Here is a 26457-nt window from a genome sequence, read left to right on the forward strand (position 1 = left end):
AGCAGCTTCTGTGCATTTATAATTATAACTATGCCCCTAATCAAATAATATACTACGAAAGAATTAAGCTATTTCCCACAGTATGCATAGCTCACATCTGTTCTAACAAACGTCAGGAAGAATTTGTGAAATAGATTGTGCTTGATGCCAGAACAAACAAGATATTAAAAGTTTCCACCATACAAGGGGGCAGGATTGCACTTTTTTAGCACAGCATGAAATGCCAGTTTCCCATTAATAGGTCATTCATGTGTTATAAAGAAACTAGGAGCAGAAGCTAGACCAACGGCATCCTTAAATCAAGTACAAATGTTACTAAGGATGAGAGGGACGAAAGCAGGGGACATATACTCAGCGGGGAGGAAAGCACATGATAAAATGCCTAGCTAGAAAACAGATTAAAAGAATTTGTTAGGATTTTAAAAAATCAAGGTGATATTTGCAACATGCATAAAATGTTTTAATCCTAATGTTGCAAATAATGCCCCCATTCTTCCCCTCCCAAAACTCATCTGGGTAGTCCTGTATACATATGAAATAAAATATTAAAGTGACAGCTTCTAATTATTATTTTTACATTCCTTAGAAAAGATTCTTGCAATTCTCAATCAAGGCTGAATTTGTCCACACACATTGGAAAGAGCAAAGATAAGAACGTAATCTAGTCATTTAGTGGTAGTGCCAATGTGCAGAGTTAGACATATCTATTGCTTTGAGCATTTGCGTTGTCAGTGCCTGTAGCAAAAGCTGACTACTTAACAAAGGCAAACATTTCCCAGTCTCCTCACTGATGGGAACAGTAGTATTGAATTTCCAATAAAAAAGAACTAGCGACACTCAATTTAGTAACAGTAAGAAGGAATCCACTCCCATGTGTTGTTCCATAAACCACTAATTACTTTGCTTATTTCCTTCTCCTGAAACATGGATTCATTTCACTTTCCACTGAAGTCTCCAGCCCTGTGACCATGGGCTCTGCCTGCTATCCAGGCCAGCTGCAGCTCAGCAACACTAAAATCAACCAAACAACTTCATATTTGCAGGGCCATCCAAAATTGGATGATGAGCGTAACTAATAATAAAAGTTAGATTCAATGGGATGGTTTGTGCATAGGGGAATTTTTTTCATGCTTATTAAAAGGCATAGTTCTGCTTTGTTTTCCACTTCTGTCTCTCCCTCAATGCGCCTTCCTCTCATCCTAAAACCTGCAATTCTGTTGAGCCCGTTTCATGACAAAACTCTGCTTAGTTTTAGGATGTAGCCCACCAGAAAATTCCAGGATAAAGAAAAATTATGTAAACCTGGCTTCAGACAGTTATCAAACTATTCAAATTATGCCATCAATTTAAAAAACAATCACACTTTATGTGTGGAAATATTTTGCCTACTCTTGGCAGTAACACTTTAACTAGAGCAGAGAAAAAAGAAATCTTTATTTTTTTAGTTTGCTTACTTGAGCATTTGACATCAGTTTCACTGTTTCCCATGTACAGTATTCCACACAGGCACACGTCAGAGAAACATTTTTTTAATAAAAAGTTATAGCTAAGTCACAAACACTGACAGGTGGACTCTAGGGCACCAATAGTGCCTGAAACGACTTATAACTCATTTTGTTAAAATAAATCAAATTAAAATGAATCCTTAAATACTTTTCATTTTATGCTTTATTTGTGATCCACATTATGAGTCCTGAATTGAATATAAGGCATTGTCTAAGAAAGGATTCATTGTTTATACAGTACCAGTGATGCACTAGGTACTTCACAGGAAAGGCAAGTTACCTGTCCTGTAGAATGTAAAAAACAGGCAGACAGCTGATGGGAGGATGATGTTGTTTAGTGAGGCTCTGCTTAACACTACACTGTCAGTTTTGCTTGATCTAATTTTTATATTTTCTTTCTAAATTTGTGTTAATATTTCTTGATAAAGAAGGCTAAGGTGATTTTTTCCCCTTTTTCTTTGCTGAAAGAAAAAGCAAAGAAAATTACATTGTTATAGTTCACATTATGATGATTTGTTGGGTGGGGGAAAAGAGAAATGTAAAGAATCAAATTAACTCCCTTTTTGAAATTGTCATTTAAATCTGCATATAAATATGGAAAGCCTCGAGCTATAAGAAAAAAGACAATACAAACAGCATTCCCCCTAAATTACTATTGCATACCAGCTATGCATGGACCATACATAAAAATCTGTTTTCTGTGACTAATGGATATAATGGAGTATATTTAATATTTTATCTCTCAGGCTAGTAAAGAATCCTATAGTTGAAAAAAGTTACACTTTTCAGCAAAAGAAACTCCAGTAAGCCATATGACATTTTGATGCCGACTTTTAATTTTTTAATCTAACAGCTAAAAAATGATTTGTTAAATGTATCCTTTTCCTAATTTGGGAACAAGAACTATTTTAGGTTACAAGGCAAAGGAAACCTCTCTTGGATCTTCAAGGTATTTCAACATTAGCATTTGTTCCACAGTATATTTTCCTGCGGGACTTTTTCTCCCAACTAGATTCCTTATTTAAAACATTGGAGTAAGGGAAAGAATTCTTAAAATGTTCAATGCCAATATGTGTTTTCCTAAAACTGGTCCAAACTTATGAGGACTTAAGCACAGATGTTGGAAATTTCATCTTTCTTCCAAAAAGTTCAAAGCATGACAGAGAGACATTTTTCCTTAAAAAATATTTGCTTCATTTTTCTCATTATTTTACTTTTGTTAGATTGCAAAACAGATTCAATGAACCTATGTCAACAGCGACGAGGAGTCCTGTGGCACCTTATAGACTAACTGAAGTCTAACACTTCAGTTAGTCTATAAGGTGCCACAGGACTTCTCGTCGCTTTTGCAGATTCAGACTAACACGGCTACCCCTCTGATACTATGTCAACAGTATCTTCTAGAGGCTATAAAATTGCTCCAATTTTGCTAGATACTAGTATATCTATGAAAAAATATTAAAGCTGTAAGTGTACAATTACTCATTTAAAATTTGCAATGTATACAGTTAAAATTAATACTCTCAAATGTGTATTTACTCACATTAAATCTTTAAGATTTTTAATACAGAATTCAACCTGCATTTCATGAAATCTCTTTATATTTAAGGGAACAACGCTAATCAGTCTTTTCCCAACGTTATTTCTAGCTATTTGTTCTATTACACAGCAGCGAACCAGGCATCTTGCAAATCAAAGATTTACTGGTACAAGTTTTTACTTCTTGATTTTTCAGCATTCTCAATCAACCTAACAGGAGATGGTACAACACCAAACCATGGGCTAAAAATTGATTTTGCATTGTGTGGTGCAACGTCTAAAATATAAATCGTGTTTTGCAAAAGTGAACTTATCTGGAAAAAAAGAAAAAAAATTCAAAGAGCTACTTAACATTATTATGTATATAACAGCTGTTTAGGTATTTTTACAGGCTTCTAATATTTATTTTTTTGTACATTCCCAAGTATAATGGGTCATTAATGTCTGTCTGTGGTCCTGAGGCTCTACCATACTAGAAACAGGATACAATAAAAATAATCATCATAATTAATAATTAATCATTGCTACTAATATTAAAATTTCCCTTGTTTCCTTTCCCTAGCTATCTGATATATGTATGCACTTTTACTTAAACGTCAAAATATCATCAATTCACCATACATACCTCTTACAGCATTGATCTCCTAATCAGACGGCATTGACCTCAAAGCCTTATTTTATTTCCATGGAATAAAAAGTTGTTCCCCAACACAAATAACTAAACTGAGCTTATGTTTGTAATTTTAAATTTTTTATCAAACTCTTTTTGAGATCTTTATTAGTCAAGACCAATGATGTTTTCAGGACACAGAACTATACACCCACGTGTAGACAACATTCTCTATAATTTTATGTATCTTATTTCATTAATCAGACTAGTAACAACAAGAAACTTGAATTACCTTAATTTCACTTTATGAAAATATTATGAATTTAAGGTGGAAATAAGAAAGTTAGTTTATTATGCTCACGATGTGAGAGTTTAGCAAAAATACTTTGTGACAAGTATCAAATTTCCAGTTCCATTAACTGTATTCAAAATTGCCTAACAGATTGTTCATTGTAAATGGATAAAACACCCGTAAAGTGTTATTTTAAAATATTTTCAATAATCCCATCTTTATGTCACTAATATCTACAATAACTTCTAATACTTTTAGAGAAGCGAGGAAGAGTCAGAGCACTTAAAAATAAATCTAATAAATAAAAGTATCAAATGGAATCAGCCCATCAAAAAGTGTAATAAAAATTAATTATATTTTGCGCTAGGCCACTCAACATTAGCTTTCTAAATTAGCTGCTAATTTCTTTATTATAGTTTGGAAAATAAAACCAATAGTTAAACTACTGTTTTAAAAAGGCAACCAAGAAATACAAAACACGTCTGAGGAAAAGAATTCCTTGAAGCAGCAAGCCTTTCTAGTTATGAATTAGCAATTCTCTTTCCTACAAAGAATAGCAAATGACCATTTATTTGTATTAAAGCATCTTTTTTGAGGATCATAATATCTGTCCTCATTTACATTTCATTGAATTTACATTAAAAAGCTAATTTGATGCAGCATTTCTATGATGTGCCATTAGATTTGTTATCTTTAATAACCAACATGTGACTCAAAAAAGTGGCTTATACATTTAATTTCCAAATATTCCTCATGCAACAAAACACTGTTTGCCTTTATTTCCTACTTAATATACTTTGCGTGAGAGAGCGCTAACTATAACACAAACATGTATGCACCATTTAAATTATGGAGCACAGTTACAAAATAATGCGATCAAATTGCAGTGCCTTAGATAGAGATGTTCGACATTTGCCATTTTATGCCACGCTGCCATGATACAGAACAGTTGGCGCACGCTATGTTCTTGAATTTGTCTTCTTAAAGATAGACTTGATGGGAAACTCACATTTCAATTTTGAACCAGAATTTGCCATCAGAAGCGATGATCAAATATATACTGGCATTGTAAATAAAAATTCGAAGGATGGTCATGAAATGTCTTGATGTCTTCACCTAGCTAACTTTTGTGTTTTGTGCCATATAAAATCATGATAAACTGTAAGCTATCAGGGCCATCTTTAGAGACTATCATCTAAAAGTTCAGAGAGACTTCGTGACGCATTATGAACAAATTTAAGTGGCTTGTAGCAGGGTTACAATTTATCTACATAGTAGCTCTTCAGTTACCCAGATGTATTATATATACTATTATTATATAAGAACTGTATCTGTGTATCATACATACTAATATTTCAAACTGAAGTTCAGTTTCTGTAAGAATAATTGGCCTGAACACATATACGTAGTACGGGAAACATTATGCCGCCTTATTTAAAAAACACTGTTGACTTTTAGTACCGTAAACTATAGCGACATCTTGAAGAGTCTGCTGTCATAACACATTTTAAAATTCAATTAAAATGCACAATTGTCCAATTTAAACAATATGTTCTGTTTATAATAAACATTGTTCTCTTGAATATGTTGGGGAAGAGGTTGAGAGTGTTTGCTCTATTGACTTAGTCTTGGCCACATAATAATAGTTAAAGAAAACTAATAACTTAAAATATATACATGTAATGAGAAAAGTTCTACAAATACTAAGTTCAACCAGTAGGTTAGTATTACTTTATAATGCGTCAGAGACTTTGTTTTATCACACAAGATATTTACTTGACAACTGAACACAAGAATTTACTATCTGTTGTGGCCTGGACCATTATATCAAAATGTGTTTAACATATGTTAATACTCAGCACTCAATGTCTTTTCTAATCAACACAGCTAACAGCAGATCTTAAAACAAGAAGATACTAACTAATCTAACAGCTACCAAACGGATATTTACTAGTGTACTTTTACAAGTCCCGATTTTTTTAAAATAAAGTTATGACTAGAATAAACATTAGCTACAGAACAAGCAGTTACCTTATATCAGTACAGTGTCAGTTGTTATATAATATTCTTATTTCATATACTAATTACAGTGCATTTAATTAGTCTTTTAGTCTTTTGTTTAACCCAACAGAAAACAGGTACCACTCTTATGCAAATGTGCCTGTCAGGGGTATGTTTCCTCTTTGGGGTGAGAAAGTAAAAAAGTAAAAGTTCCACAGGGTTTTTATTGCCATCATTACAGTGACAAGGGTGAGAAAATCTTTTATGCATGGGATTGGTAAGTTTTCCAAGACAATTTTGTAAATGGCAACTCTGACAACTGGCATTTCTTGTCTCTCCAGCATTGCAGGGGCTCTGCTCATTCTAGGCCCGATGACTATCACATTTATAGCTCGTGGGAAAACAAACTCTTTTTTTGTTCTGAATTGCGCTTCAGGCAAAACCCACAGAAACTGCCGTCTGCACATCTCCCATGATAACGCACACAATCAGTGCTCTCTGAACATATTTAGGCCCCGGGTTAAAAGGCCAGAAAGCCCTGGGCAAGTGGGCGGGTGCGGATCTTTGTAGCAGTGGCCACACGCAGAGCAGGGAGCATGTTTTACCCTCATCTGCTCTGCCTCGCTAGGGCCAAGGAGGCGACGTTGGCTTCCAGCCGGTTGCTGAGCTGGGGAGAGTGGCAAAGTGTCAGCGCCGTGCGCTCCCGTGCCCCGGGGCAGGGAGGAAGGGGAGCAGCAGGGCGAAGGGTGACTCCGCTTGTCCCCCCCTGCCTGGGACCCAACCCCTCCTCCCCCGACTGGCCCGGCGCGGCTCTTACTTGTGGATGAGCTGGGGCAGGCGGGGCGGCGGCTGCATCCCTCGGCTGGGGGCCGGAGGGCCGGGGGCCGCCGGCTGCTCCGAGCCGCTGGGCTCCGGGGCCTGGTTCATGGTGGCAGCGGGGACCATCCGGCCGGACTCTCCCCCACCCCCCTGGAGCGATGGGGCGCCGCGGAGCGCTGCTCCGAGCCAGCCCGGGGAGGGAGGGCGCAAAGCCCGGGGGCTGGGCAGCCCGGAGCCAACCCCCCCCCTCCCCGCCGCGGCTGCGGGAGCCACCCACCGACCCCCCCCCCCCTCCGGCGGCTGGGAGGCGGCGGCGCCTGGGGAGCGGGGTGTGCGGCGATGCCTGGCGCAGCGGAGCCAATGGGAGCAGCAGTGCCCCGGGAGCCCCTGCTGCGGGCGGCGCAGCGAGCCGGGACCCCCCCTCCAGTCCCCTCCCGGCCCGGGGGGTGCAGCGAGCCGGGACCCCCCCCCTCCAGTCCTCTCCCGGCCCGGGGGGCGCAGCGAGCCGGGACCCCCCCCTCCAGTCCCCTCCCGGCCCGGGGGGCGCAGCGAGCCGGGACCCCCCCCCTCCAGTCCCCTCCCGGCCCGGGGGGTGCAGCGAGCCGGGACCCCCCCCCTCCAGTCCCCTCCCGGCCCGGGGGGCGCAGCGAGCCGGGACCCCCCCTCCAGTCCCCTCCCGGCCCGGGGGGCGCAGCGAGCCGGGACCCCCCCCTCCAGTCCCCTCCCGGCCCGGGGGGCGCAGCGAGCCGGGACCCCCCCCCCTCCAGTCCCCTCCCGGCCCGGGGGGTGCAGCGAGCCGGGACCCCCCCCTCCAGTCCCCTCCCGGCCTGGGGGGCGCAGCGAGCCGGGACCCCCCCCTCCAGTCCCCTCCCGGCCCGGGGGGCGCAGCGAGCCGGGACCCCCCCCCTCCAGTCCCCTCCCGGCCCGGGGGGCGCAGCGAGCCGGGACCCCCCCCTCCAGTCCCCTCCCGGCCCGGGGGGTGCAGCGAGCCGGGACCCCCCCCTTCAGTCCCCTCCCGGCCCGGGGGGCGCAGCGAGCCGGGACTCCCCCCCCCCTTCAGTCCCCTCCCGGCCCGGGGGGCGCAGCGAGCCGGGACCCCCCCTCCCCCCCCCCCCTTCAGTCCCCTCCCGGCCCGGGGGGCGCAGCGAGCCGGGACTCCCCCCCCTTCAGTCCCCTCCCGGCCCAGGGGGGCGCAGCGAGCCGGGACTCACCCCCCCTTCAGTCCCCTCCCGGCCCGGGGGGTGCAGCGAGCCGGGACCCCCCCCCAGTCCCCTCCCGGCCCGGGGGGCGCAGCGAGCCGGGACTCACCCCCCCTTCAGTCCCCTCCCGGCCCGGGGGGTGCAGCGAGCCGGGACCCCCCCCCAGTCCCCTCCCGGCCCGGGGGGCGCAGCAAGCAGAGATCCCCCTTCAGTCCCCTCGTGGCCTGGGGGGCGCAGCGAGCCGGGACCTCCCCCCTCAGTACCTTCCTGGCCTGGGACCCTCCATCCCAACCCTGGGGGCAGAGCAAGCTGGGACCCTCCTCCAATCCCCTCCTGCCCCAGAGGGATGTAGTGAGCCAAGGCGCACACATCCCTTGCGCCTCCTCCTGAGCTGGGGAGCACCAGGAGCTAGAACCAGTCCCTCCCCTCCCCCCGCCCTTCCATTCCTCTGCTGGCCTGGGGGTAAATGAGCCAAGACCCTCCCCCACCACCTTTGCTGACTAGGCCTGCAGTTGAGCCAGGACCTGCCTTCATCCTGAGGGATGCAGTGAGCAGAGACCCCACTCCAACCTCTCCCAGCCACTGAGCACAGGGAGCCAGGATCCCCCTGTCCCTGTCCCTCCAGCCGTGTTGGAACAAGTTTTATAGTAGGGGTGCTGGAAGCAAAAACCACATCTTAGTTATTACTAATTCAAGCCTGGGGTGTGCTCCCACACCCATATCACCCCTCGCTCCAGCACCTCGCCAGTCCTTGGAGGGCTGCATTAGGTCCAGCCCCTCTCCAGTCCTTGGGCTATCCTCTTGCTCCCTTCTCCGCCCCCCTCTCCCAGCCAGAGGGGCAGGGGTCAATGCTCCACCCCTGGGGAAGTGCTGCCCAAAACCTTGAACTTCCTCCCCCTCTCTTAGAAGAGGCACTGCTCTTATGCTGCTACTTCCCTGCTCACCCCATTAGTGCTTCAGGAGCTCTCTACAGCTATTCTCCTCCTTCTCCCTCTGCACAGCCCCAGAGAGTCCACTGTCTTACCTCTGCTTTGTTTGCCTCCTTTATAGATGCAGGAAGAACCTACTGGTGGCTTCTGCAGGGGAGAAGTGGTTGTTTCTCTGTTCTCTGGGCCTCAGTGGCAAGTTAAATATCTATTTCCATCCTTATTACAGCAGCACCCGACTGTTCTGGATGCTGTACCTCTACATCCAAACAAAGAGAATCACTGTCCCAAAGAGGCACTTTGACCCCTCTTTCTACCATCTTCATACAATTACAAATTGCAAGCACTGGCATTCCAGGTTCGTTGCTGGGATCTAGTTTAGTCTGATTTTCCACACCTGTCTCCTTTATTTCCTAGACACACAGGAGGACACACTATTAGGGCTAAGATTTTGTTTCCTAACCTTTACAAGTTTGAAGGGTGGTAACTGTGTTCATGTAGCCTAATTGCCTGACCACCATCAGAACCTCTCATCACCTTTATTACAGCTGCCGTAGTCGGCAGTCAGTCGCTGCTATTGCTATTGCTGCTGGAGTACAGCTGTTTGCTCTGTGCCCAAAGAAAGTGTAGCAAGCTTACGTATCCTCCCTCTCCTTTTTGGGATGGAGCCTGAAAAAGGAAACCCAGCTGCAACCCACCAGCATGTCCATAATGTTTTTCTACTCGGGCTCTAAAAGTACTTTACGAACATTAAACTTCACAGCACCTCTGGGTGCCCTTTACCAATAATATATCCACTGTACACCTTGAAATAATAATCTGCTGCCGATGGCCAGTGTTATTTGTTTATAAAATAGGAGAGGATGATTATGCATCAGTTAGCAATGTCATCGCTCTCTTCTGCTAGTCACGAGTTATGGAGTCATCCCTAAAAGAAACTCACATTCGGAATCACCCAAAGAGCGTTATTTTTAGTGAGTGATTGTATAAATTATGCCCCCCCACCTTGCAAACACTTAAGTACATGTGTAAATGTCTGCTTGATCAGGGCATTAATAACTTTATTACTATTGCTTTAATGCAGGAATAGCTATTAGGGAAAGTCTTAGAATGGTAGCCGTGTTAGTCTGTAACTTTAAAAACAATGAGCAGTTCTGTACCACCTTAGAAACTAATGAATATATCATGAGCTTCCATGGATAGGGTTGCCAGATGGTTTCACCAAAAATACTGAACACCCCCCCCCCCCCAAAAAAAAAACCACTGGGGAAAAAATTATGTTGGGAGGGGGGGGGGAAGACAAAAGTTGTTGAGCAAAAAAAAAAAAAGACCAAGAGTGATTAAGCAATACATAAATAAATAAATAAATAAATAAATAACAGTATTAAAATAGTATGGCCCCTTTAATTGCATGCAGAGTCAGACTGGGTAGGAAAAAGTTGAGCACTAAGACCCAGGGAAGGCATTGCTTCCCCTTGCTCAGGTCTTGAGGTTTTTTTTCTTTTGGTCGAGCCACAAGGGAGCTTCCCTGCAGAACCAGGTAAGCAGGGGCGGGGGTGGGGGTGGGGGACCGAGGCAAGCACCATGGGCTGGGCCCAATTGCTGAGTGTGTTGTAGGGTTGCCAGGTGTCCAGGATTTTCGCCTGCTGGCTGGGAAAAAACAGAAAATAATGGACATTTCTGGTGTCTGGTATTTTCTGAATTTTTTTACTGGACAGGAGGTGAAAATACTGGACACCTGGCAACCCTATTCGTGGATAAAACCCATTTCGTGGATACCCACGAAAGCTCATGATATGTTTGTTATTATGGCACTATTGCCATATGTTTGTTATCTGTAAGGCACCATTGTTATTGGAGAAAGACTTAGAGCATGCTCGTTTGAAATGAGCTTTTGGTTTAACCTGCATATATTTTGGATGGTTACATTATTGATGAGTTGGAAAGCACGGAATGAATTATGCTGCTTATCCCAAATGAATGCTAGGCAAAGCTTTAACCTTCCCCCATCTTTGCACTTTCAGAAATATACCACATGTATTACAGAGAAACAGAAAAGTGGTACTAGTTAGAGACTATTTCAAAGATTGCTTTCGGGAAAAGTTTGCATAATACTACCATGCTGAGTGCAAAGTTTTGATTTGGTTGCATTTTCTGTTTACTTTGCACAGTGATCAAGGACTGTATATATATTTCAATGTGCACAATCCTATTAATAGCAGTGTAACATTAAAGAGACTTTCTAGATAGAATGACAAGCAACCTGTGCTTTATATGTATTTCGAAAAATAAACATCAAGACATCATGCCCTTTTCAATGCCAATGAAGAATCATTTCTTACACTGTGTTCTTTAGTGCTTTGATCACTAAAGCTAAAAGTCTCAAGCTTTTCTTGTTTGGAAAAAGTGACTCTGTATGGAATTCTTCTATGCTATTACAGTGAAGAAAGCGCCTGTGATTGTCACTCTTTATATAGAGAGATCCTCTGATGTTTCTAGTAAATCAGGGAAGTGAAAGAAATACTAGCTGATTGGTTGCCTTCTGAAAGGGGTGAAAGAATAACTGTGTAACAAATCCCTGACTGTGGATTAGCATCTGCTCTTCAGGTTTGTGGATAAAAATATGAGCACATTACATTGAATACACACACAAGCAATTGTATTTACATTACTTGTGGAAGTGGATAAGGAAAAGAGCATTTTTTTAATTGGTGCAAATACATTGTATTCAGTACAAATACCATATTGATGATTCTCCCCATAATGTATATGCAAGTGTGTTTCCAGAGTCACCTTTTGATTTTCAAATCCTCCATGAATATGCACCATCTTTTTTCTTTCAACTCACAACATCCTTCCACTCTTTCCCCCTCCCCTTCCTTTCCTCCCCATGACAACACAGTTGCATTGTTTCTGGGTTCTGACTGTTGTTCCATCTAAATGTTAGTTGGAGAAGCTAAGTGCTACAGCAGAAGCATGCAATGCACGGGTAAGAGAAAGTCTACCACTTTAAGAGTCTCCATACTTCATACATTTTCAGATTTTCCCACAAACAACCTGAATCCTCAGAGCTTTTTACTTGATCCATTTAAATGGATGTTTCTACTGAATGCAAGTGGAACCAGGTGACCACAGCTGCTAGAAGCAAGAGTACTTCCGTAAATCTGTCTGCTGATGGTCCTGCTATGCTACACCTATGTATGGTCCCTTCGCATTCCACTGGAATTATGCAATGTTAGAATGTACCTGATCCAGTATGGCCAACCAGAATGTAACATACTTGAGTAGCAGTCACGTGGATAGCTGACTAAGCAGAAGTACAGATTATGTATGTACATAAACAGAAGTTAAATCTCTTGATCTCTCTCAAATTCAAGAGCAAAGAGAATGTTTTCTGGAAAATCTGACAGGAAAATGAAGACCAGAGTATATATGGTCGTGCCAATTTTCTTCCACAATTTGATCTGAGGAAGTGGGTCTGGACCACGAAAGCTCATCACCTAATAAACCATCTTTAGTTAGTCTTTAAAGTGTTGCATAGTCCTGTCTTTTGTTTCAGCAAGACCAGACTAACACGGCTACATCTCTATTACTATTCAAATAAGTGAGAGAGACTCACTGTCTCTCTCATCCCAGTTGCTGTACATGGCAAAGCGCACAGTTGTGGGAAACTGTGGGACTGGAGGGCTATTGGGATCACCTTGCTAGGTGTTACCGAGGCTGGTGGAAACTAGAGTGTGACTGGGATTATACTTGGGGGAAATCAGTGTAAAAAATGCAAAATTCTGCACCAAAAATCTGCGTATTTTATTTATCACACCTATTTTGGTAATGTATTTCAACTACCATACAGAAAACAACACATTTCCAAAACACATGACAGTTAAGTTGCATATGTTTGGTAACCTAGTGTAAGGAGGCAACATGGCCTCCTGATGATCTGGAGGAGGAAGTTCCCCTAAAGACCCCTCTGTGGGCGGTGCCAGAGTGCCCTGGCCCCACCCCCAGGAAGCAGAAGGGCAGGGAAGGAAGTATAAGAGAGGGCGTTCCCACCTCAGTTGGAGCCCAGCAGCCGAGCAAGCTCGGCCAAAGCTCCAGAGGCAACGGAGAGCCTTACCCCACCAACCCCTGTGGGAAGACTGGGTTATCCCCCCCCTCCTAGCTCTTTTGGTGATTTTATATATCTCATTTGCAAATTGCTTCTTTGCATACTTTGGAAATACCTTTCTAGTGGCAGAACCACACTCCTTTGTATAGGGTGGGATAACTTCAGCCCTGCGTGGCAGACACAATTTGAGAAAGTGATTCCCAGGCATGTTTGTGATTTCACATTTGCCCTCTGTGCATGAACCATGCAATATTAAGGCTCGGTAGATTATTAGCTTACTGTTGATATCTTACAAGATTCCTTTTAGATGCAGATCATGACATTAGTGAGTTGGGTTACACAACTGGTCAGACCAGCTGAAAGTTTACTGCCAGTGAACTCCTGACCCTCTTGTGTTGGGATGCTGGTAGGGTCACTGTGCCACTAAGCCCCTTTCTTCATTAGGATGAGAAAGTAATGAGAACAAACCATCTGCCCTGACCTCTAAAGACACCTCCTCTACTGCTCTCCATTGCAAAAGGGAGTCTACATCTTTCACCGTTTCTTTTCAGATGAGTTCCTGAAAAGGGTTGGGGAAGGGAGGTAAAAGAGAAGAAGAAACTGGAACTGCAGAGACTGGAACTGGACTGTGTTTACAATCTCCAGGACCCACTGATCTGAGGCAATCCTAGTCCAGACTTCCCAGAAATAGGAGAGGCAGGTGCCCAAGAGGAGCGGGGAGTCTACAATGGAAAGATCCTCATGTGGTTCTGTCAGGATCTTAGCATCAGAATTGCTTCCTGGAAAAAGCCATGAGGCAGCAGAGGATGAAGTAGAGAGTAACTGGCACCTTTATGGTCATTTGAGGGGAGAAGCTTTGTCTGAAAAAAGATGGTTGATATGTTTGCTTCCTTTTGGTGACTGGAACACAGAGGTCCAAAGAATACATTATCATGGCCAAGTATTGAGGAAGAGAGGACCTCCTCCATCCTTTAATTAAAAAGTGCCTTGCCTTCAAATGGAAAATCCTCTATTGTCATTTGGAGGTCTTTGGAGATACCTGACGCTGGGAGCCTGAAAGACCTTCTTCTCCCAGATGCAGTCAGGATATGCCTTGCACTGTCAGATGCATCCAGCAGAGCCCATAAGGAAGCACAGGCAATAATTTGACTCTCCATTTTAATGATCTTCATCTCTTGAAGTTCTGAGATAACTTATCCCAATCATCATACCTAGGGAGAAAGGGCCTTGTAATTAGCCACCTACATTTGGGGGCTGGATGATTAATATACCTGGCACCTGAAGAGGTCTGAATTTCTTTTGGTCTTTTTCTCTCCATCTGGAGATGGGAGGTTCCTGTGAGCTCTCCTGGACAGCAGCCACTATGATGAACCTGGTATTGGGATGGGACAAGAATGCTCAAATCCCTTGGAAGGGACCTGCTGCCTCTTGTCAGCTCATTTTGTTGTGGCTGGTGTGGGCACAATCCTTTTTGCACGTAAAACCAGTTGTATGAGTTCTTCTAAACCATTTAGAAGAAACCACACAGGGGTATATCTAGGATCCCTGCTGTGGTCCAGTTAGGTTTCAGGACACTCAAGTCAATCACTGAGGCTGACTTAGTAGGATTCACTGACTCACCAGGGGGAAGACAAGGAGATTGCACAGGAAACCATGGCTTCTCCCCTCTTTCCCTTTCTTTCTAACAAGGATGAGTGATCAGAATGTGGCTAGTGATTCAGGGGAGCAAGAAGTGGAATAAAAAAGTGCTCAGAACTTTCATTTGAGACTTTCACCTAGGATAGCTTATTTTTATTTAGTGTATATACACACACACACACACACACACACACACACACACACAATCTGAAATGCAGCAACTACAATACAGTCTACTACAACGTAAAGGGAGGCTACCAAATTAATTTAGGAACTCGAGGTAAATGAAAACCAGGGTCCCCAAGGGAAAAGTTCTTTATTTTACTCAATTTACTAGACTTCCAGAAAGCATTTGTTTTAAATGTGGTAGAGATCACTAGACCCTACACAGTCCAAACAGAGAAAGTTTCTATTTCTTTCATACCAATAAATAAAAGCGTATAGAAAGTTTAGGCCCCAGGCACTAGCTATAGCTTCCATAGCTTGTGAAGTTTGCTCTGTAGCACCAAAAACCTGGCTAATGCATGTAAGAGGTTGGGGCAGTCACTTGGCGCCCCCTAGAGGAGACCCCGCACAGAGGTATCCCAAGACTGAGGGTAGGCTGAGACAGAAAGCAACATCCCTTCTTTGGGGTAATCCCTAACACAGGTCTCAATCAACTCTGTGACATGATCCCATCTGGGAGCTAACTGAATGCATTATAAAGGGGGGTTGAGCTACTGCCCTGAGATAAAGACAGGTGATTTCTTTCTAGGGCCATCACCAGAGGAAGGTATGGCTGACTGACAGCATTTAGTAAATGAGACCATAGATCACCTAGCAGTAACTTGTTATTCCACTGAAGAATCTGTTCCATTCCTGATGATACGTTTATGCTTTGACACATGAGGATGGATGGCCCTTGAAATGTTATCTCAGCTAGTGCCAAAGCAGACACTGTACTCATAATAATGTGTCTAATCCTTGCTTTTAAAATCTTATTAATATTTCTACAGAATTCACCGGCAGAGAGCACTACAGGTTAAATAAAAGTTATGAGCCATATGTGAGTAACCAGTGACCCCAAACATGCATGTTTGCTAGGAACGGAGAATTCCTTCCTGATTCAGTTCACCTTCTGGAAAATCTTTTGGATGGTGTAAAAAGGTTGTCTTTTATTTGACCAAATAACCCCCTCATTCATCAGAGCAGTAAAAAGAGCCTGCTCCCAACTGGCCAGATCCTCGTTAAATACTAACATAGCACTATACCTATTGCAAACTACTTTACAAACAGGGATTTTCTATTTTAGATTATGAACTACTGTGGACAGGGACTTTTTCTACCTATAGTGGCTCAAAGGCACCTACAAACTCATAATACTGATTTATTTGCATTACAGTACCACCTTCGCCAAAGGATTAATGCCCACAAAACAGATATCAGACAAGATCACAAAGAGAAAACAGTTTCTTGCCACTTTAACCAGAAAGGACACTCTCTAAATGACTTAGCCACCTGCATTCTGCTACAAAGACCTTTTACATCTGCACTTGAAAGGGAATCCTCTGAACTGTCATTCATGTTAAAATTCGACACTTGCCAACAAGGACTTAACAAAAATTTGAATTATCTCACCCATTACCAAGACAGTTTCCCCAATTATCACCTGTAATACCATTAACTCACAAACATCCCACTCTCCCTACCTTTTATATCATCAATTCACAGACACTTACCTTCCTTCCTCCCCCTCCCCCACCCCGCATCCCCCTTCTGTTCTGCAATGTGATTTGTCCTTTTCATATTTGTTCATTTTTTAAATTGTATCCTTTGGTATATATGGTTGTGACTACTTTCTTCCACTATTTGATCTGAGGAAGTGGGTCTGGCCCACGAAAGCTCATCATCTAATAAACCATCTTGTTAGTCTTTAAAGTGCTACACTGTCCTGCATTTTGCTTCAGTACCACCTAGACATCTCAACTGAGACTCAGTTGATTAGCTTATCAAAAAGAAGACAGAGATCACTTGATTGAAGTGTACCCCAACTTTTCTGGGCAGAACATACCAGGTAGTAACACTCTAATCCAGCTGAGAAAAACATAATGACCACTCGAGAGACGTATACCAAGGAAACAAAGCTGAAACCAAATAAATTTCAAATTAGAAATTAGGCACAATTTTTTTTAACAGTGAGAGTGATTAACTATTGGAACAAGCTACCAAGCAAGTAGTAGATTCTCCATCTCTCTTGAGGTCTTCAAATCAAGATCACATGCCTCCCAGGAAGTTATCCTTTAGCCAAACACAAGTTACGAAATCAATACAGGGCTAACTGTGTGAAATTCAATGGCCTGAGATATGCAGGAAGCCGGGCTAGATGATCTAATGGCCCTTTCTGACCTTAATCTTTATGAATTTAGGCAAATATTCCAGACAGCATATATGCACATACTTAAGTTCTTTCCTGAATTGGGACCAGAAATCAGTATCTTATTGTGCTCTGTGAAAATCTCTGACTGCAAAGGCTTATAATGTCAATAGACAATGAAGACAACGGGTGGCAGAAAGGATATATTATACCCATTTTACAGATAGACTAGCAGATTTACTTGGCATTGCTCAGGTCCCTAACTCAATTAAGGTGGGTTTTCTTGGGGGGAAATGTACATGCTTTATTTAAATGATTACATTTTTCAAAAACAGAGTTTTTTACAGAGTTAATTTCTATTTCAGATTTCTTTAAAAAGGGGTTTTTAAAATTTGCCCATTTAATTTTTTTAGTAATTTTTTAAAATGGGAATTTCATCAAGTACATTTTTTTCCTTTGCTCTTGTTGAGGACAGTGACAGGTCAGCTGTGGCCCCTTGGACTCCCACTCAGGATAGGGTGGCCCAACAGCAACAGAGTCTACACACTGCAACCTGTATTCAGGGAAGTACAGCCTAGTGGCCACAGAGTCTAAACACTCCTTTCTGTATTCAAGGTAACATGTCAATACACAGTATGGCCCAATGGCTGCAGAGCCAATATACAATCCCTCTGAGTTCAGGGTAGTATGGCCCAGAGAACAGAGATTCTGGATACTTCTCCCTGTCTTCAGGTAGTACAATTTAGCAGCCACAGAGTCTATACACATTAGACAAAGTTGCCCACACACCGAGAGTATCTGAAGAAGGGATAGGGAGACCTGGACTCTCCCTCTACACTGGATCCCAGCCCAGGGTCCTGTTAGCAGTGGCTCAGTCCACTGCTCGCTCAGCAGGGAATCCCAGCGCAAGATAAGATCTGGGGGAGTAATTTTCCACCCTGGGCTACTTCCTACCTTTTATCTTGCAGGTAGTCCTTTCCATCTTCTTGCTCTGGTCCAGAGGTTTCTACTGGAGTCCCTCTCAGCCTGGCTGTCTCCATTCAGTCCAGGTCTGCTTCCTCCTCTGGAGCTCCTGCAGCATCTCCTTCTTCTGTGGCAGTCAGCTCTGACTGAACAGCTCCAGAGGCCTGTATAGCTAGCCTCCAGTTGGCGCATGTTCAGCAAGGCTGTGGGGGTGAGGCCTCCTCAGCCAGCTGAGCTACCCCTTTGTGTTGATACACCCTATCACCGCCCCTATAAACTCCTATCATTTGCTATGTTTTAACAGAAAAAGAGTAATATTTAATTTGGTTTCCAATAACATTTTTTTTCTAGTTTTCAAACATTCAGCATTTAATTTGCTATGCCAACACAGAGCACCCTTCCAAATTTCTCTGTTTTATTACGGAGATGCAATCCTACTCCAAGTTCATCCTATTTTTCCAGTCATGTTGGTTCAGTCTCTTTCAACATTCACTCAGGTATGTCAATTTGGAGCACTTTTCTTGATTGTCTCATTGGTTTTAAGAGTCCCATGCAAGGCACATCCAGTTTTCCTGGCATGACCAAACCCTTACATTGCCTTATCTTGTGATAAGAGGAAGCTGTATACAGACTGTGGTGGTCCTAATTCTTACCGTTTAGGAGGAATTCTTGAACAGACAGACACATGGACAGACAGACAAACTCTCTCAACTATATAGTAGATTAGAGCCTCGCAAAGCTGGGAATGGAAGAGAGATTTCCTGGGCACTGAGCAATCTTCCCATTGATTTCAAATGGCTTTGGATTATCCTTCCAAGTGCCCAGGTCTTGCCTTAGCTATGAGATCATGCTTCTCTATACTCGTCATTATCTTTGTTACCTCAGGGACAAAGGCAACTATAAAAATGAAGCAAACCCTGAATTTGGGTTGTCCCTGCTCCGAAGTGCAAGCCTCCTGGCCAATATCGTATCTATCACTGGCAAAGATCTTACCCAATTAATGTAAATTTTTAAAAAACAGGCAGTAAAATAAGCTAACGCATGTATTGAGGGATAATTAACAAATAGTAGAGGAAATGATTAAACAATCAATAATAAACAGCCAGCATCCATAAAGTATAACTCCTTAAAACACGGTACCGGAACTATTCATCAGGCACGAAGCCTAGAACTCACAATATCCCAGGTGGTAAAAAGAAGAAAAAAATGATAGTACAGACCCCGGACAATAAGCAAGTTTATATTACGGTGTCAATGGAAGTGAAGTACAGCGTGAAGCCTGGGACCTCCACCGTTGAGCTATTTGAAAGCTCGTCAGGAGGAACACCAGGGAGATCCCAGCGGAGAGAGAGGTGACAACCATGGCAAATATCTCTCCTTCCTTCACTGTAGCGCTGATGGAATTCCTCGGTAATAGAGGCCTGGGCCGCCTGAGGAGTCACACTGTCTTCACTTGGTCTCAGATGGAATGAAGGGGAGAGAGACCGACCCTCCGACTGACAGGTGCAAGGCTTTCATTAACTCAGTGGGGCGAAAGTTCATATGATTGACAGCTCTGCAGCAGGCAACTTCTTGAGGTAAAAGAATGTTCAGGAGCTTGTGGTGGGAAAATCCAGTTGTGGCGGGATTGACCCAGCTCTCCCCATGCTGATGTTATCAGGCACCTTTCAAAATTGAGTCTGTCCTCACAAAATGGAGTCTTACAGAAACCGTCATAGAATGTAACATTACCACTTACAAAATCACTCACAACATCTTAGACCTTCATTAGATTTCCCTTCCCTTTTTTCCTTCCCGTGTTAAATAGAGAGGAGATTGTCAAAGATACAAAGGGCAGCTAGGTGTCCAAGAGCAGTTCAAAGTCAAGGGGATCTGGATGCATAATTCCTATTTAACATCTTCCCATTCAATTTTCCATGTGTGGCATCACAGCAGCTCTCAGTCCCATACCTGTAAATACTTTTACTTCTTTTCTGCGGATCAGGTCTGTGTTATGTATTGGAGGAGATGCATGGGGAAAAACAGATCTAGGTCTTGATCCTGCCAGGTGCTAGACACCACGTGAGGATCGGTGAGGTCTGAAGTCACTTTTAAGATGGAGTGGCCTTTGGCAAGCTGGACCAAATTGGGTGTTTTTACGTGAGCTGCAGGTGTCCATTCTACTCTGACATGTGTCTTCAGACATTTCAAAGGCAGCGTTCGGGGGAATGCAGAAAATCAGGGATCCACTTATCAGTCTCTTCTCTGAAGAAACCCAATGACTTCTTAGACAGCATACTTGCTGCTTGATCTTTGAGTGCTCCATGGACATTGTGTTGTTTCCATAGCAATAGTGCACATACTACCGTGTCTTCTTTGCATTGCCTTTTATTGTAAAAAGCTTCCAGTTATTTACCTAGGGCTCGGCTTGCCACCGTGTTATGCCAGCTCCAATCTTGTGTGTCACTGTCGATTTCAACGGCCTATTGAGTTCCTGCACTCTTACATACATGTAATTCCAGTGATTTCAGTGGAGTCACATGAGCAGAGCACTGGAATGCTGGTGGTGAAATCAGACCCACAGATGTCTTAGGGCTTTAAAATGTAGGGGGAGGGGTGGTTGTATTGATTGAGCCATTTTAATTGACTATCAAAAAAATTTGGGTTTTAGTATTTCACATGGGATTTCCCAAATGACTGACTCACTGCCCACTGTGACCCTTTAAACAAAGCACGGGAGGTACAATGACACCCACTGTAATTTATTTTCTGTGATGAGCAGCAGGGAAACGGGATACCCAGGACATGCACTCCTGTAACTCTTACTTTCCTTTGATGATTAGGATGGAATTTTCATTATGGATTTAAGTGTCCCTCTAAAGAGCAGGTGTTTTACATCCAAATCAAAAGGCAGCTTTCAACATGTAAAGTTCAGGGTTCCAAAACTGCAGGGTTAGCAACGGAAATAGAATGTTATAACTGCTTGTAGAAAATAAGTGTCAATACAGTTGTCATTTTACCTGGACAGAAGTGGTTGGCTGTGTCTATATTGCATGCTTCTTACGCAAGAACACTTGTTCTTGTGCAAAAACTTGCCAGCTGCCTACACTGCACATGTGTTCTTGCACAAGTAAATTTACAGTATAGCATTGGAAAACAGGTGTCCACGAGGAATAAGCCCTCTTGTGCAAGAACTCTTCCACAAGAGGGCAATGTAGACAGGCAACATGAATTTCTTGTGGAAGAAGCCCCTATGGTTAAAATGGCCATCAGAGCTTTCTTGCGGAAGAGAGCATCCACACTGCCACAGATGCTCTTGTATCTGCAAAAACAATGAGGAGTCCTGTGGTACCTTAGACACTAGCAGATTTATTAGAGCATGAGCTTTCATGGGTAAAACCCACTTCATCAGATGAATTGGAGTGGAAGTCACAGAGGCAGAGGTGCGTGTGTGTGTGTATATATATATACTATATAGTGTTAATGAGTCAAGCAGCAGAACTGCCATCATGTCCACTGGGAGACTATTCCACAGTTTTGTAGCTCCCGGACATCATTACAGGTAGTTTTTGAGGATAACGAACATTATACAAGATCAGTCCATTAGACAGGGCTTCAGAAGGTGACTATAATGCATTGATGGGTTCATAAATAGTTCCTATCACTTCAGCACTTTGGCAGCTTATTATTGTTTAAATATAAAATTCACAAAACATAGCTCCATCTTGACTCTCTTTAGAGCCTGCACCAAAAAGAATGCATTTAAACTCTTGACCAAATTGATGCCTTGGACTACACCTTGAAGTTAGCCAAACCTGGCTTTCTAGTGGACCAGTGACTGAAGCAGACATGGGCTCTTCATTGAGAAAGCCCTGATAACTGGATCTGGAGAATTCATCTCCAAAGTACTGACAACAAGACCTTTAAGCAACAAGAATGATTAAAGGTCTAGAGAACATGACCTATGAGGGAAGACTGAAGGAATTGGGTTTGTTTAGTTTAGAAAAGAGAAGACTGAGGGGGGACATGATAGCAGTTTTCAGATATCTAAAAGGGTGTCATAAGGAGGAGGGAGAAAACTTGTTCATCTTGGCCTCTGAGGATAGAACAAGAAGCAATGGGCTTAAACTGCAGCAAGGGAGGTTTAGGTTGGACATTAGGAAAAAGTTCCTAACTGTCAGGGTAGTCAGACACAGGAATAAATTGCCCAGGGAGGTTGTGGAATCTCCATCTCTGGAGATATTTAAGAGTAGGTTAGATAAATGTCTATCAGGGATGGTCTAGACAGTATTTGGTCCTGCTATGAGGGCAGGGGACTGGACTCGATGACCTCTCGAGGTCCCTTCCAGTTGTAGTATTCTATGATTCTATGACAACAGCTGAACCCAAGAGGATTGTAACAGCTATGATACAACAGAGGGTGTGTAGCATTACCTCAGATAGCTGGACCTAATAGTGTGAACTTCCCCCAGAAGCAGACAGGCAGCCCTGGCCAAGCTACAACAGTTATATGCTCACTTACTTATTATAAGAGATGAATTGATGCATTTGACTCCCAAGAGCTTTTCAATGGTAGCCTCAAAACTGCATGTACAGTTAATCACTCATGATCCAGTTCAAGCATGAGTGCAACAGTGTTCAGTGCTTTGTGATAAATGGGGAATCTAGAGATGACTTGTTCCATGTTTTAATCTGTTAAAACAAGGTGCACAGTCCAGATTTGGACCCAAGCCTCCCCAATGTTGGAAAGTGTTTGCATTCAAGGATTTGTTTTGACCCATCAGGAAACTGCACACATAGGCCAAAGCTGGAGAAAAATAAACCGTGCATCTTTCAGACGAGCCGGGGGGTGGTTAGAAAAAATAAGGGGAAAGAATGAAAACACTGGAAGCTTCTTAGCCAGACACTGGCACACCACAGGGATATGATGGAGAAATGTCCTTGGCACAAAGAATTAGGATTTCCTGTTACTAAGCACTAATGCTTCAGAACCTTTGCAGTGGGAGCTCTGGATTGCTCATGGACTACTAGAGGTTAACCCAATGTGAATCCGATCAGCCCCATACAGAATTTCCACGCTGGAGTATTTCATATCATAATTCCTGGTGCCCCTAGATAAACCCTTGTTGGAAGGTTAACACAAAACAAAATCATCCCAACCGAACAGACTGTTTGTGCCCTGTCCACTGTCAGATGCCAGATTGAATCATTACACTCAGGGGATGCTGCTATTTCAATCTCTTCAGTAAATACCCCGGTCAGAGGCTCAATGGAGGTCTTTACAGCAGACAAATTGCTGAGGCCCCTCCAAGACATGGACCGGGGTGATCTGGCTCTTCATTGGTATGGGCATTCCTTACAAGTCCACTGTGACCATGCTGCCCAGCTACTGTCAGACTTCTGCTTTCCCTCTCTTCTATCACTCCACTAGAGCATTCTCCTCCCTCTGATCAGATTCCTTAACAGCTGGGACTCTTTCTGGCTGAGTCTGCTCTTCAGTGGAACCCCAGATGAAAACCAGCCCACTGCCCATGCTATGTTCCAACAGAACCGTTCTAGCTTCTCTAACCAGTCCTTTGGAACATTCCCCCACTCCTTTGGACAGCATCCCCGGTGTCTTTGATCCCTCGGACACCTCTCCTTAGGTGACACCACTCCTTAGCTCAGCAGTTTCCTCTCCACTCTGGTTTTTTGCCCTTCTACCTTTCAGTGAGTCTGCTTTCCATCATACCAAGCTGGTTCTGTGCTGAAAAGGCACCGGAAGCCAGCAGTTTTTCCTTCTGTAATGATCCCAGTTCTGCCCAGAGGGGAAGAAGCCGTAAGAGTTGAGAGACAAGAAGGAGTTTAGGCACCAGACACTCTGCTGGTATAAATGGCCACTGACTTCAACGAGCGAAGGCGACAGTAAATGATGAGTCTGAAAACTATTTTGGGACATCACCAAGAGGCCCACTGATTTGTCATAGCCTAAGGCTCAGCTTCCAGAGTTTCTGGAAAAGAATCTGTTAAGTTGGTTTTTGGGGAGCACGGAAGGAGGAAAAGCAAGCCAACTGAAATACCCACTTTGGCAGCGTCCCATCCATCTGCATAATTTGTGGATCATGTCACTTGTAAATGTTTTATTAGTGTGCTGTCAAGCCCTGAAAGTCTCATCTGACCCAAAAAAATGTTGATTGAAATGATGGAATGTCAATATCTGACTTGAAATCCTGCCTTGTTCCTGAAAAACAATAGACAAGTCCCACCAAACGAGCCAGTCAAACTCCTTTCTCTTTCTTAATCATTTTCTGTGCAGAGTCTACGTCTAGACTGTTCAGGACAGAGCATTTCTGACAGATTATTGCTCTTGAAGGGGTTGAAAGCTCTTGGCCTTCAGCCTCACATCTCACAACATGCCCCAGGCCTCTGATAATCCTTCAGAAATATGCTGTCCATCAAGTCATGCTGTTTCATTAGATATATACTGTGTGTCTGCTTTCCAAAAATCTTTCAAGACTTGCAAGGGCTGAATGGTGAGCCACACAAAACACAGGGTGGTGATGGGCTGGTAAACCAGACAGAAACAGAAACAAAGAGGAAAACCCACAAACTTCTACAGTGCATCTTTATAATTACAATTCTCTCTTCCTCTAGGACCAGTGGTGGGGAACCTGAGGGTCAGGGGCCAGATGTGGCCCCTGGCTTGCCTGGATCTGGCCCCTGAGGCTCGCCTCCCACTCCAGCATTGAGGAGCCCCACTGGTACTCCAGCCTCCCCCAACCCTGCTGTCCTCCCGTGGGGCTGGAGCACATGATCTACTAGCCTGGGCCGCACTAGGCTCTGGTGTGCATATGTGGGAAGTTTCTTTCTCCTTCTCAGTCGGAGGCCACATCGCTAGGGTTTGTTGGGTTTTTTGCTTCTCGCTTGTGTGCAGCCCCCGACTGATTTTTCTGTGGATCAACAACCCCCAACCCAAAAAAGGTTCCTCGCCCCTGCTCTAGGTCTCTAGCCCTGACTGTCAGCCCCTCACCAAAGATTAAAAATTTGCAAAAACATATACGTTCCACTGAAGGTCAGCGAGATGTAGGCTTCTATTTCACAGTGGTACTCTGGAAATTTTTAGCCATATCACTTCATCTCTTTGTATCTATTTCTCTGTCTCCACAGGGAGACGGTACTATTGACCTGCTTCATAGGGAGCATGGGAAGATTTTTTTAAATGGCTCATATTTGATTATGTTTCAGCGCTTATTAATAGCTTAACTGAAATTACAAAAGGTAAAAAAAAAAATCACACAGAGAATACAATACAGTTTGGGTTAAAGTCCTCATAGCAATTTGGACCCAGATTAGAAAACTGTAATTGAGGATTCCAGGAAACCAGCCAAAGAGAAGAATGAAAAGTGTACTACAGGATGTATGACCTTTTCAAGCAGGTATAAAGAAAAGCCACCACAACTGATGACTCAGTGGAAGGGAGAAGAGATTCTGTCATAAGAGTGATCCTAGAAGCTGAGCAAAATGTCAGCAGTAATTGTGTAAAACTGGAAGATTCATTTGGCATTGCTCAGCTCATTAACTCAAATAAGTTTTGTTTCTCCACCCCTGCTGACCCAATGGGATTAGAGCTGTCCGGGTCCCCATCTCTGGCCCCCTGCTGTCCCCTGTGGTCATTCTACAGTATAACTGTCCCTTCTATCAGACTCTTCCCTTTCCATTTTATGAGAAACAAAGTCTGGGCACAACCCATTGTCCTCGCACAACCAAACCCTTTGGCCTGCACTGGCCTTGTACCTGGAGAGAAAACAGCCCTTTCACAAGTCCATGCCTCTCTTTGTGGCCTATGCAAAGGGAGGGAGGAGGGTTCCCAATTTCCTCCCAGAGACTTTCAAAGAGGATCACTTCCTGCATTCATACATGCTACGAGTCGGCAGAGGCCCAGCCACCGGCAGTGATCAGGGCCCACGCTACTAGAGCTGAGGCTTCATTGCATGCTTACCTTGTGCATGTCCCGATCCAGGACGTTTGCTGAGTGGCGATGTGGTGATCAGTGCATACCTTCACATGTCATTATGCCATCACGCAGCTGGCCAGGGAGGATGCTGCATGTGGCAGGGCTGTACTGCAGTCTGCATTTTCATAACGCCTACCCACCTTCTCAGACACTGCTTACAGTCACCTCTGTTGAATGGATATGAGCAAGCGACCAAAGAAAAGACAAGTTACCTGTTCTGTAACTGGCATTCTTCGAGATGTGTTGCTCATGTCTACTCAACCTCCCACCGTCCTCCTCTCCGTTGGAGTTGCGGCAAGAAGGAACTGAGGGAGGGAGGGGCCGGGGAGCATCCTATATAGCATGGCATGTGCACATCACTCCGGGGGGCACTAGGGACCCTGGCCCCAACAGGTACTGCTTGGGAAAAACTTCCAGCACCAGTGCATGTGGCGGGCACACACATACCTATGTTGAATGGACATGAGCAAGCACTCGAAGAAGAATGAAAGTTGCAGACGTCAGGCTGGGACCTTGTCCTTGGCTGACTGCA

At 43.9% G+C, this 26457-nt stretch overlaps 1 protein-coding gene across 2 annotated transcripts in view; it reads right to left on the reverse strand.

Moving 5' to 3' along the window:
- Positions 1-9095, reverse strand: part of RBM20 (RNA binding motif protein 20) — a 186412-nt gene extending 177317 nt beyond the window's left edge. Inside the window, exon 1 of one of the 2 annotated variants that reach the window (XM_075935489.2) lies at positions 8990-9095. Coding sequence is in view for 1 of the 2 variants with exons in the window: in XM_075935485.2 (XP_075791600.2) it covers positions 6765-6892 (128 nt within the window). In the remaining variant the exon portion in view is untranslated. Of the gene's footprint in view, positions 1-6764; positions 7031-8989 lie in introns of those variants that run through there. The other variant, XM_075935485.2, reaches the window with a different exon arrangement.
- Positions 9096-26457: the final 17362 nt, after the last annotated feature.

The sequence above is a fragment of the Pelodiscus sinensis genome, chromosome 8 (genome assembly GCF_052426305.1).
Source record: "Pelodiscus sinensis isolate ZL-2025 chromosome 8, ASM5242630v1, whole genome shotgun sequence".
In the NCBI taxonomy this organism is placed as follows: domain Eukaryota; kingdom Metazoa; phylum Chordata; order Testudines; family Trionychidae; genus Pelodiscus; species Pelodiscus sinensis.